The sequence below is a fragment of the Pteronotus mesoamericanus genome, unplaced genomic scaffold, assembly GCF_021234165.1.
Source record: "Pteronotus mesoamericanus isolate MK-2021 breed Mesoamerican mustached bat unplaced genomic scaffold, CSHL_Meso_final contig_311, whole genome shotgun sequence".
Classification (NCBI taxonomy): domain Eukaryota; kingdom Metazoa; phylum Chordata; class Mammalia; order Chiroptera; family Mormoopidae; genus Pteronotus; species Pteronotus mesoamericanus.
The window spans coordinates 172,495-185,121 of NW_026555132.1; the positions used below are offsets into that span (position 1 = coordinate 172,495).

Below are 12,627 nucleotides of genomic sequence, written 5' to 3' on the forward strand. Positions count from 1 at the left end.
TGAGTGACTCACTGTAGTATTTTAACTGGGAAGACCCTAAGAGAAGCCATATGAAGTGGCCATTTTATTCGTTCGTTCGTTCATTCATTTATTCATTCATTCAATAAACACTTATGCCAACTATGTTCCTGTCCAGGCCACTGAGAAACTCACAGGCTGCAAGAGGAAGCTGACCCAAGATCAAGATCAGCCCTGACCCTCATCACAGCAGAGAAAAAAGACACAGCCCAGACCTGGGCATTGGGAGTGGTCAGGGAAGGCTTCCTGGAGGAGGGAACACCTGGACTGAAGTTTAAGTTCCAGTTAGGCTAACAAAGAAGTGGTGGCAGAGCACTCCAGGGAGGACTGTAAATAAAAAAGGCAGAGAGACAAGAAAGGAATGGGAGGGGATGGGTATGGAAGGTTCAAGAGTGCGTGCAGAGAATGGTGAGGCATGAGGTGATGGGAGGTAATGAGGCATGATCAGACTGGGAGGTGGCCCTGGCAGGACTCATGGGCTGCAGGGCAGGGGTTGAGCTTCGCCCTGAGGACAGCAGAGAGCCCCTGAGGAGCTTGACGCAACAGTGGCATGGCCAGCTTTGCATCTTTAAACAAGCTTGTGGGGCCTGTGAAGCAGCCTAGGGATTGCCTTGGACCGCTTGGTATCAGATTGGTCAAAACTGACGACGATAAGAAAGTTGGGCCAGGCTGGGAGCAAGGCAGCAGCTATCATGAGACACTGCTGTTGGCAATGTCACTGCTACAGCCTTTTTGATTTGGAATTTGTCTGCAGCTGTTAAAATTTTATGTGTGCATGTCCTTCCACTAGCAATGGGCATCTATCTCCAATGGATAGAGTATATATAGTATGGTCTGAATTGTGTCACCCAAACTCAGTGTGAGCCCAGAAGCAGAACTGTACCCAGCATAGCCTGGAATGAGACCACTGCCCCAAACGAGGCCCTGAGTGTAGCCTCGTGAGACCCTAAGTAGAAGACCCTTCTGGGCTGGGACTACTAAACCAGAGAAACTTTGACATAATAAATGTAATTTTAAACCATGAAGTTTGTAGTAATATTGTTATGCAGCAGTAACTACTAATGTAGAGACTTGTGTATAATGAAAAGAGCTGTGTATATTGTTATAAACAGATTAAAAGTGAGAAATAAGGATTTGATCTATTCAAATTTTCTTTGCATACCAATTATATCTGGAGAGTTTTGCTAACAAGTGGGATGACTATACCAAAAGAAGAGGTCTATTTTATAATATCAGACATATCTGTATCTGTATCCAAAATGCAACCTCAGGGGTCCTGAAGGAAATTGCTCCTTGTTTGGAGGACATAGCAGAAGAATATCAAGTTGGTGGCCTGCAGGAGTCTACGCCAGTGCATCCGTGTTCTGCAGAAGCAGATGCCTCATGTGGCAGGAGGGCAGGAGGAGGATGGAGAAAACAAGAGGTGGTTGTTCTCTGAAACCATTGGATGTGTGGTTTGGACCCCCATGAGCAGAGTATGTGGCAGAAACAGAAGAATTTGTTTTCTTAAGAGACTTTGTCAGATCATGAGTCCAAGCAGTGCTCTCAGTTGCACTGGAGTGCTGCAGGGGGGCCAAGTGGCATGTTCTGCCTGGAACTCAGCTACTGCCGCGGCACCTGAGGACCAGGAGTCTTTAGGAGTGTTGGTGGGGAACTGCCAGCATAGAGCTGGTGTCCTCACAGTGGACATCAGCAGCTGAGGCCACAGAGAGGCATCTGGAGGGGGTCTGTGAGCAAAGAAACACCCAGGAGGGAGAGCTGGTGGACCCCGTCAGTGACACTACCTTACAGGTGGAACAAAGAGCAGCATAAGATACTCTTTGTGGATTGTGCTACTCGGGTTCCTTAGAAAACAGAGCTGGAGGGGTCATGTTTGATGTGTATCGATGCTTTAGCCCCACATAGAGAGAATGAGGGGAAGGCAAAGGAAGCAGGGAAGGAGGAGAAGTTCTACACTGGCACTGCGTCACTAGGCTGCCAGAACCTCAGCCGACTCCCGGGCAGGTGTGCCCACTCAGTTACACAGAACGTCGGGCTGGCTGTATGGAGAAACCACGCTTTAGAACGGTGTACCAAAGGGAGAAGAAAGGAGACTTAAGAAATGGCTCCTTTCTGCCTTGTTCCTGTTACTGGGATAGACTGGAGTCAGGGCCCCTCTGGAACCTGTTTCTCAGTTCTTGTCTCGCAAGACATGAATTCAAGCGAGAGACAAACACATACAGTGGAAATGGGATAGCAAGTTTATTTATGAAACAGACGCGAGCACAAAACTGCAAGCAAAACCAGCTAGTCTGAATGCCCCATGTATAGAGGAAATAAAGTTGTTAGTAAGCTTGTTATTAAGTTAGTTAATTTGTTCTGTACACTTGAGCTGAAGCTACAAGTAGGCAGTAAGCTAATCTGAGTGCGCCGACTATTGGGGTTTCAGGGGTTATATACCTTAGTCAGCTTTTAGGTCCCCCCCAACTCTTCTAAATTTTGGGAATAATGTACAACTAGAAAGGCTTTCTTTCTCAGCAGCAGAGGCTTTTTGTCTTAGTGAAGTTGTTACAGAGGCTCACTTTCCCAGCACAGAGTCTCACGGACTCCCATCCTCGTGTGCTATTTTTGTTACTGATGTTTGGAACCCCTGGAAACCTTACTGGACCAGGCTCAGGACTGCTGAGTTAACTGGTGAGACGCGACTTCCTCTTGTTTTCAGCCTCCTGTTTTAAGTGCTTTGTTAGATTTTAATGGCAGAGGCCCTGCCTTATTTCCCCTCTGGCCGCTCATTTCTAGCTGCTACCTACAGTAATATTTCCATGGATCAAGAACTCCCCTGGTATCCTCAGGCTAGGGCAGTTCAGGGATATTTTGGTTTCAGGGCAGGTTACTTAAAGTTCTACAGAGAGGCCTGGTCTTGGTCTGTTTGGGATGCTATGACAAAAATAGCATAAACTGTGTGTCTTATAAGTAACAATTTATTTTTCATAGCTCTGAAGGCTAGGAAGTCCAAGACGATGGTGCTGGCAGATTCAGCGTCTTCTGAGTGCCTGTCTTCTGCTCATTGATAGCCATCTTTTTGCTGTGCCCTCACTTGGTGAAAGGGGCACTAATGCCACCTATGATTGTTCCACCCTCATGACCTAAGCACTTCCTGAAGGTACCACCTCCAAACACCATCGCATACAGTATATGGTTTCCACATAGGAATTTGGGGGAGTCACAAGTATTCTGTTCTCAGCTGGCTCCCTCTTGGAGTGAAGTCTTCTGAGAAGAGGCATTTGAGCTAAACCCTGAAGATTGACATTCCAAATAAAGGAATGAGGACATATGCAGATACCAAGGTCAAAAAGTGCAAGGAGTGTTTAGGGACTCTGAGGAGACCATTTTAGTTCAGACATAGAGTTTCAGCCAATTTTACACTTCTGGATAATTTGAACTTTATTTCTTAGGCAATAGGATGTCGATCGATAGTTTTAACACAGCGATATTACACAATGGGAGATGAGAACTCAAGATAGTTTTCTACTTTTCGTAAGTGTGATATTGTACAGTTAAATCCACAGAGAGGGAGGATAGGGTAAAGCTGAGGCTTCTAATCCGGGTCTAGGAATCACCTGGGGGTGTGTATGTGAAGCTCAGAAATTGCAGTGTTTTTGTGAGGACCTCCATACTTTCCCTCAAATTTTTTCCTCAAAAGGGTCGGCCCCTACAGGTTTAAAGTGCACTAGCAAAGAGAGAAAACCAGCATGCTCCTCCTCTTCCCCCAAACCTGAAGGCAGATACATCCCATTTGGGGGTCAGCAAAACTAACCTGAGGAAAGTCTGCTAGTTCAGAGTTAGGAGGCAGTTCAGGTTCCTAGTGGCATGACCTGGAGAAGACGTGGACGCCAGGATGGTCCTGTCATTGTACAGACTCTGGCCGACTTGGTCCTGCTTCCCAGCTGGATGCTCTGCTGCGGAAGGAGCTGGTACCCAGCCAGGAGGTGGTACCCAGTCAGGTTGGCTCCGGCATCTTTCCCCGTAAGGACTTGCTGGAGGCTGGACCGCGGGCTGACGCTCCTCCCTTGAGACCGTGTCTCTCAAGGCCACGCCCCCTGGCCCTTCGCGAAGCAGGACGGGAAATAAAGATGGCTGCCTCCGTTTGAGCGCCTTTCCTGAGCGGGGAACCTTGCGCTCGGCGTCCTCAGCTGCTGCGCGCTCTTATTCAGCACTGGGGGAAGGAGAGGGAATGAAAAGTCGCAGCGGCGGAGGAGTCCCCGTGAAAGACTCTGCTGTTGCCCTGGGGGCGCAGCCGGGGTTCGCCGCGCCTGACGCGTCCTGAGTTACTCAGGTAAGGGCCCGGTCGGCGGTGCTGGTGGTCGTCGTGTCCCCCCTGACCCTGGCACCCGACAGAGCCTGGTGGCTTGGAACCGGAGAGAGGACCGGGAACCCAGGGGTGTCGTGACCTGTGGGCTGGGCTCTACGGCGCACCTTTCCGCGGCTTTCCTCGCTGGCCTCTTCTTAGCTAAAACTCGGTGTTCACGTGCGGCCTCAGTTCCCAGATCGGCTCCCTCCCTCGCACAGGGTTTTCTGAGGCCCAGGCTCCTGTTCTGTTGTTTTCACCCACCCCTAGAGAGGCCGACGGAGCTCTGCCCTTTTGTCGAGACTCAACTCTGGGTACCTTCGGTGTGCCTTTGGGTTTCCTCTTGAACTAGCTTGCGGTTTTACCTTTGGCGGGGTAGATTTTGTTCGTAGTAAGCAATGCAGAGGTCTTGTTTTTAGCACATCAGTTTAATAGATTGTTTTTACATGTAGCTCATTCTGTTGCCCATGGTACATGTATACATTTGTGGTACTGTACAAGTAGTAAATATGTTGCCTTAATCAGCACAACATGATGTTGTACTGTGAAGATAATTCTAAAATTAATAATTTTGTAATTTGCTCTCAAAGTTTTAGGATGTTGGTTATCCTGGTAACTAGACTTTAGGAAGACCAGCTGATTTTTTTTTTTTTTTTGGGGTAAGTTTTATTAGGCACTCTTTCAGTCATGTCTCAAGTTTAAGTGGTCTCAATACTGACTCATCAGAAGGAGGAAAAAGTGTTGTGATTGTAACGTAACAGTTATCTCAGAAATAACATTTAATTCACAGCAAAAATAATCGCAACTCTAGAGGAGCTGCATAGGAACCACAGAGGCTTTGAGATGTTGCAGCTGAGAAAGCTACTCAAAGACATCAGAGGAGAAACTAAGTCAAATTAAACTTTTCATTGTAAATACTGTTTCAGCCGCTGTTTTTAAAGGTTGTCTATAGTGCTGACATGAATGTTTGTTTTGATTTCGGTATTTGAGGATTGCAGCTTAACTGTGATGCCACAACCCCTCATCCCTTTTAAAGAAAAATGTCTATCATTTTGAGAGAGAGAGAGCTGGGGGGTGGGGAGAGGGAGACATTGATGTGAGAAACATGATTGGTTGCCTCCCATACGTGCCCCAACTGGGGATCAATCCTGCAACCTAGGTTTGTGCCCTGACCGGGGACCGAACCCCCAACCTTTTGGTGTATGAGATGATGCTCCAATCAACTGAGCCACACTGGCCAGGGCACAAAACTCTTTTTTTAATGTACGTGTTACCTTGGAGACAGAACTGGTCTCCACTTTATGTGCCTCGTTATACCGTGTGGATTATACAGTTGGAATTTGACTGGCTGCCGGTTATTGTATGTAGAAATGTTTTAGAAGTAGAGGGCCATATTTTCACCTGCAGCTCATCCAGTTCTTTGTAGTAATAAATTGAACTGTAATAGAGTATGATAATTCAGAGCTAGGACTCTTAAGTTTGCAAACAAGCAGGACTGTTCCATTGCCAGAGTTATTTTATTTATGCCTTGATATTTTGGGCTTGGACCAAAAATTGAAATTGATTGCAGTTATATGTTTAGGTGGATTGGGGCTTACTAATGACATTTGATAGTTTCTTAAAGCTGTAAGTAGTCGGACTTTTGATAAATTAGAAGTAATACATGGTTTTTGCTTGTTTGTTTCATTTCGGTATGCCAGTAATCCTTTAGGTGTGCTTTTCAAATGAGGTTCCAGGATCTGAGCAGAAATGCCCTTAAGTGTTGAGAGCCATTTACTATAAAACTTGTATACATACTTCAGTGTAAAGTGTGGAGAAATTAATGAATAGTATAGGTTGTGGGATGTAAGTGCTTGTCTGAACCCAGTAGTTTCTACAGTGTGAACCGTTGATTTGTTTGCATTTAAAATGTAGCTATAATGTTAATTTGTAATAATATAATATAACTGTAAAATGGTAACTGTAATTAGCTGAAAAAGTCAGATCTGGAGTGCCCTTTGATGTTATGATTACTTGTATATCTATAATGTTACAGGATTGTATTACACGCACCTAAGGATTAATGACTCTTCTATAACATTTTATGATATTTTTCTTCTGGTTTTGACTCCAACAGCTGACCAGAATGTGTTTGAATTCATACAGAAATAATGTTGATATCTGGAACCCATGTCGAACTTCTATGAAGAAAGGGCAACAATGATTGCAGCTGAGGATTTGCAGGAATTTGTTCCTTTCGGTCGAGACCACTGCAAGCATCACCCTAATGCTTTGAATCTTCAGCTTCGTCAGCTTCAGCCAGCCTCTGAGTTATGGTCTTCTGATGGTGCTGCTGGCTTGGTGGGATCTCTTCAGGAAGTTACAATCCACGAGAAACAGAAGGTTCCCTTAAGATTCTTAGTTTGTTTTTGAAACATAGAGAGATGTGATCTACTTGTAATGTAAGGCTACTAGATGCAACTGAGAAGTCAGTATGATGATGGTATTTCTAGGGTAGAGGTTAAGATTTGGTAATTTTAATCAGGGCTAAAAATAATGAACTTACTGTATTACAGTGCAATGGCTATTAGTTAGACATGTAACTCATGGATTTATAATGAGAGTCACTATGATTGTGGTCCATTTAAACCTCTTTTTTTTTACTTAGTATGTGGGGACCAGATTTCATGTTATTTGATGCTTTCATAGTAGAGTTAGAAATGGTCCCTACTTCTAAAAACTTACATGTTTCTAGAGGAGAAAAGAAAAGATACAGTACTAGATTTTAAATAGGGGAATGAGATATCCCCTATTTAGGGGATATATAGGGGAGTGTGTCAGAAAGTCAGTTGTTTTCATCTTATTCCATTTTCATACTTTTTGGGATACCAAAATCTCAGGGAGAGGAAGTCTGTGTATTCAGATATTTGAACCTTTCTCTGCCTTGTTGATTTTGACAGTTGGGACAAAGGAAGGAAGGCGAATGCATATGCAGTTGTGAAGCAGGGAAATCTACATGGTGCATAAACTCCCCCAGTGTCCCATGTGCACCTCACTGTCCCCTCTCCATCACCCCCTGCATACACTTAATATATCTTTTTTGTCTCCCAAACATGCTGGTTTAATTTTTGGATGCATAGGTAAGGTATAATTTTTGATTATTTATATTTTTTGGCAGCATAATATGGTAGTATAATATAAAACATTTAATATAGAGAATTCTTGAGTAAATTCATGAAATCCTGTAAGATACCTAATTCATACACCCACAGCCCCACTCTATTAACAATCAGTGGCATCAAACCTTTTAAGAGTTGGACTTGTACTGAATCTTACTCCACAGGAAAAAAGAGAGTAGGAGGCTTGTATCTGGATGGCTGTTTAATTTTAATTAATAAATCTTGCTCCATACTGTTGAAAAAGAAATAAAAACAGTGCTTGAACATGTCTTACCTATGTAAATTTTGAAGGAAAGCTGGCAGTTAAGGAAAGGCGGAAGCGAAATTGGAGAAGTGGATTATGATGAGGAACTCTATGTGGCTGGAAATATGGTGATTTGGAGCAAAGGAAGTAAAAGCCAGGCACTAGCTGTTTATAAAGCCTTTACAGTTGATAGTCCTGTTCAACAGGTGAGTTGATTTGCATTTTAGTATTTGATTGACTTTTTTTAACATAGCTTTTGCTTGAAATTTAACAGAAATGATAAAAACAGCATAATGATTCCAGAAATTGGGTGTCCATTTTAACATGTAGTGAAGATAATGGTAGGGAAATAAAAATTTTTACACTATTCTTTGTCAGTTTAAAGGTAATGTTTGAACATTTGAGTAATTCAATTTATTATTGTCAATAAAAATTTATAAGGCATTAAGGGTACAAAACTGTTAACACATGATTATATTTGATTGCAGTGTTGAATAAATAAAAAGCATGTTCATTATAATAGAGAGTAAGGGAAAGGAAAGTAATCTAATTTGCTGTCATTGCACTTAGCTATTAAACCTAACTCTATTCTAAAAATTAGTAATTAAAGGGACAACATTAAGTATTACTTGCCCAGCTTTTTAGGAAGACATGCAGGTTTATCTCCAGTTAATGAAGGAAAACTTTATTTAGAGGACTGTATCAGCTAATAAATATAGAAGGAATGGTAGAATTAGAAAATGACCATTTTGTACCCTTCAGAGTAATCACTGGTTCAGATAAGGATTGTAAATGGATAGTAATGCTGTTGGGTGACAGAGTGTTAGCATGGCACCAAGGTGTCATCCAAGGTGAAGGAACAAATATATTGACTTTGAAGCCATGTGTTGTCCTCCACCTCAACAACATGGTGGGTTTACCATGACTAATAGGGCCCAAAGGAATAGTCTTATATACCAGCAGCTGGGATGCAGCATGAATATATGATGTCATCTACTCAGTTTTCTTCCCCAAAAATACTTGACATGAGTACGTAAACCTAACTTTCAGTTCTCAGAAACATGAGGAACTAGAGAGTCAGTGTGTGAAATGTCAGGAGCCGACGAGTGAGTGGAGGTATAGGTGAAACACGAAGAGCCAGAAGTTGAAGCCGGCTGATGGGGACTCATTGTGTTACTTGGTTTGGCTTGTATATGTTTGAAATTTTCTATAATTAAAAAAAAGGGAACACTTAAAGGGAAAAACACCAGGAGGAATAGTGAAACAAATCCAGAATATGTGGCAATTTACATTCTGGTCTCTGAGGAGTCAGTCATGGAGGAAGAAAAAACTAGATTAAAAGATACTAAAGGGACATCACCAAATGCAATATTTTTTGCACCTCATTGAAGCAGAGACTTTGATAGAATCCTGATTCCTGAAAATTGGCTAAAAAAGACATTATTAGGGAAATTTGAAAAAGTTGCAAATGGATTGACTATTAAGTGATGTTAAATTTTTTTCCCCTCAGGCAAGGCGATGGTTTTGTGGTTGGTTATACAGGAGAAAGTATTTATTTTTTGGAAGTGCATAATGAAGTGTGTAGGTGTGATGTGTCATAATGTAGGTGATTTTCAGGCACCATCCCCCAGCCCCAATCCCCCACATGCACACAAATGCACGCAGGCAGATATGGCAGAAAGTTAACAAGTGTTAGATCTAGGTGAAACAGGTGTTCACTGTACTATTTCAACTTTTGTCACTGAAAATTTTTAGAATAAAAACTTGAGGGTAGAAATGAATACCTTTATAATAGTTGAATTAGCCGTTTGGTTATTGACAAGATATTTTAAGGCTTTTTGATTGACTTAAGTCCCTTATTGGTAAACAGTGAAATCTTGGTACCTGGACACTGCCTTTTGCTTGTTTTTCCCCATTAACTGTTTCCTGATGAACATTGTACTCTGCTAACAATATATTGGGAAAGATAAAACTGAATTATTCCTAAACTTGAGGACATGTGTAAAAGCATTTCTGTCCAGGAGTGTTGAAGCCAGTGATTGTTTTGATGATAATTTTCCCCAGCATAACCATATAGTTGGTGTAGATGTGAAAAGTGGCATGTGGTACCCAAGTAGGTCTTTGCTTCCATGTTTCCATCTTAAATTTTCCAAATAATAATTGCCTGTTTACTAGATTCCATGGATGTGCAGTTAGATAGATATATTGTCTCTTTTACCTAAAGATCACTTGTAAGTAGAATCATAAGATTTGTAATGTCAGTCCTTTTGGTCTGGAAAACATACTGTTACTTAGTCTTCTTGGTAGTATGGGGAAAGATATTTTAATATTTTGGTTAAGAAGCCATACTGGAAGTATGTGATTTAGATTTAGTTTATTCCTCCCTTCATTCTGTAAGTGTTTGGTGTCACTGTTTCATATAGTGTGCTGGATGCTGGGGCGACAAAGATGTATATTCAGTGTCTGTCCTCAAGGAACCCATACTGTTGAAAGATGAACAACTAAATAGATAATTAAAATGCTGTATTCAGATAAACTAACGTGTCGTATGATAGCTATGTGTCCTCTGTGGTAAGAGCATGGGGGACTGAGCTCAGTAGGGAGGATTCCTCAAAGATGTTGCTATTTCAATTGGAAGTTGGGAACAGAAGGGCATTCTAGGCAGAGGGAATCACAGCCAAAAGAGTTATGGAAAAACATGGTGCTTTCTAAATTCAGAATGGATGTACACAGTGTGGGTGTGGAGAGATGCTCCCAGGTGCTGAGTGGATCCAAAATAAAGGGCCTTGTATGTACCCGGGAACTTGAATTTTAAACTGTGTGCAGGAGGAGCCTGCCAAGGATCTTAAATGGAAAGTACATCTTCAGTTCTGTATTTCCAGATGATATTACTTTGGTGGCAATATGTAGGATTGGCTAGAGAGTAGAGAGACTTGTCAGAGAAAAGATTGGCACCATGAAGAGAGAAGACAGAGGTGGGAGACATAGTTGAGTGAAACATGCAGAAGACTAGCCATTTCTTAGATATGAGGGATAAAGGAGAGAGAAAATACTATCTGTTTTCAGAGACTGGGAGGATGGGATTTCATAAAAGGAAGCTGAGACCGTAAGAGCTACAGCTTAGAGTTTGGACGTTTTCAGTGGGAGTGCAGCTCTGATGTTGGTTTTTTCTAAACTCAACAACAAAACAATTCTATTTAAAACCAGGCAGAGAACTTGAATGGGCATTTCTCTAAAGATATGCACATGGTCAATGAGCATATGAAACAGTGCTCAGCATTGTTAATCATTAGGCAAATGAAAGTCAAAACCACAGTGAGATACTACTTTATAACACTGTTAAATAAAAAATGAAAAAAAGGTAATGTTGGTGAGAATGTTATAACATTGGAATGCTGTGCATTGCTGGTGGCTAGGTAAAAAAGGCCACTGTGGGAAACAGTTTGGCGGTTCTTTACAAAGTTAAATCTAGGATTGCCACATGACCCAGCAATGCCTTTTGTGGGTTTATACACAAAAAAATTGAAAGTAGGGACTCTAACAGATAGTTGAACTCCAGTGTTCATAGCAGCACTATTCACAATAGTTAAAATTGGAAACAACCCATGTGTGTATGGACAGTCGACTGCATATACAATGTGTGGTATAGGCCCGTAATGGAATATTATTCAGCCTTTAAAAGGAAGGAAATTCTGACATGTGCTACAACACAGATGAACCTTGAGGACATTATGCCAGGCACATTAGCAAATACTGTATGATTCCACCTTCATGAGGTAGTCTCAGTAGGCAAATTGATAAAGACAGCAAGTAGACTAGACCTGGGGAGGGAGAAATGGGGAGTTACTATTGAGCTGGCAGTTTCTGTTTGGGGTAGTGGAAGAGTCCTGGAAATGGATAGCAGGGAGGTTGCACAACTTTGTGAATGTTCTTAATGGCGGTGAATTTGTACAGCTCAAAATGGTTAAAATGGTAAATTTTGTTATGTATATTTACCACAGTTGAAAAAGACCTATAAAGTGCCATTAAATAATTTCAGTAAATGATAGCCCTGGCTGGTGGATTGCGCTCCAGCCTGCGAACCCAAGTGTTGCCAGTTTGATTCCCAGGCAGGGCACAGGCCTGGGTTGCGGTCCAGGTCCCCAGTAGGGGGCGTGCCAGAGGCAACCACACATTGATGTTTCTCTCCCTCTCTTCCTCCTTCCCAACTCTAAAAAATAAATAAATGAAATCTTAAAAAAACAATAATTTCAGTAAGTGATTGTTAGGTGTGCCAATGAAAGTTTAATGGCTTTTCCTAGTTTATATTTTGTAAGGTGAAAGTTTAGAAAAGTTAGTTTTTCTACAGATTTTTCTAAAGTGAGTACAGGAATGTCTAAGAATGATAAGATCATTAAGTCTAGAGATTATAAAATAGCTCTTCTGATAGTGTGTAGCTTTATATATGATACAGAGTATAATATAGGTTGAGCCATTTTTAGAGGCCACTTTTGCTGCAAGGCTTTTCTATCTAGTAGATTTCTTAAATTTTGTCTTCCTTTTCATAAAATTTGCAAACATAGTTTATCTTTTCTTATATTAATTAGTCTAATTTATAATATTAAGTAGTCATTAATTAATCTAATTTTAGTTTCTTTTTTTATTCCCATAGTGTAAGTGTTGAGCTGATGAGACAGTTGTTATGTAGATGTCATAGTTACTATTTAGATACCTTTAGTTAATAGGTTATTATTTAGGTACAGTTTTCTTAGGTAAACATTTTGTTTTAATTTCAGGCATTGTGGTGTGACTTCGTTATATCGCAGGATAAGTCTGAAAAAGCCTATAGTAAGTTTCTTTTTGAAGTTTTATTTCACTTTTTGATTCCAAATGTGTATCTC

The 12,627-nt window shown here is 41.4% G+C and overlaps 1 protein-coding gene across 5 annotated transcripts in view; it reads left to right on the top strand.

Moving 5' to 3' along the window:
* The first annotated feature begins 4,122 nt into the window (after window positions 1-4,122).
* ANAPC1 (anaphase promoting complex subunit 1) overlaps window positions 4,123-12,627 on the top strand; it is a 101,239-nt gene continuing 92,734 nt past the window's right edge. For all 5 annotated transcript variants that reach the window (XM_054575551.1, XM_054575548.1, XM_054575547.1 and 2 more), the window contains exons 1-4: window positions 4,123-4,333; window positions 6,491-6,727; window positions 7,795-7,953; window positions 12,523-12,574. In XM_054575551.1, coding sequence (XP_054431526.1) covers window positions 6,515-6,727; window positions 7,795-7,953; window positions 12,523-12,574 — 424 coding nt within the window. In that variant the 5' untranslated portion in view covers window positions 4,123-4,333; window positions 6,491-6,514. The remainder of the gene's footprint in view (window positions 4,334-6,490; window positions 6,728-7,794; window positions 7,954-12,522; window positions 12,575-12,627) is intronic.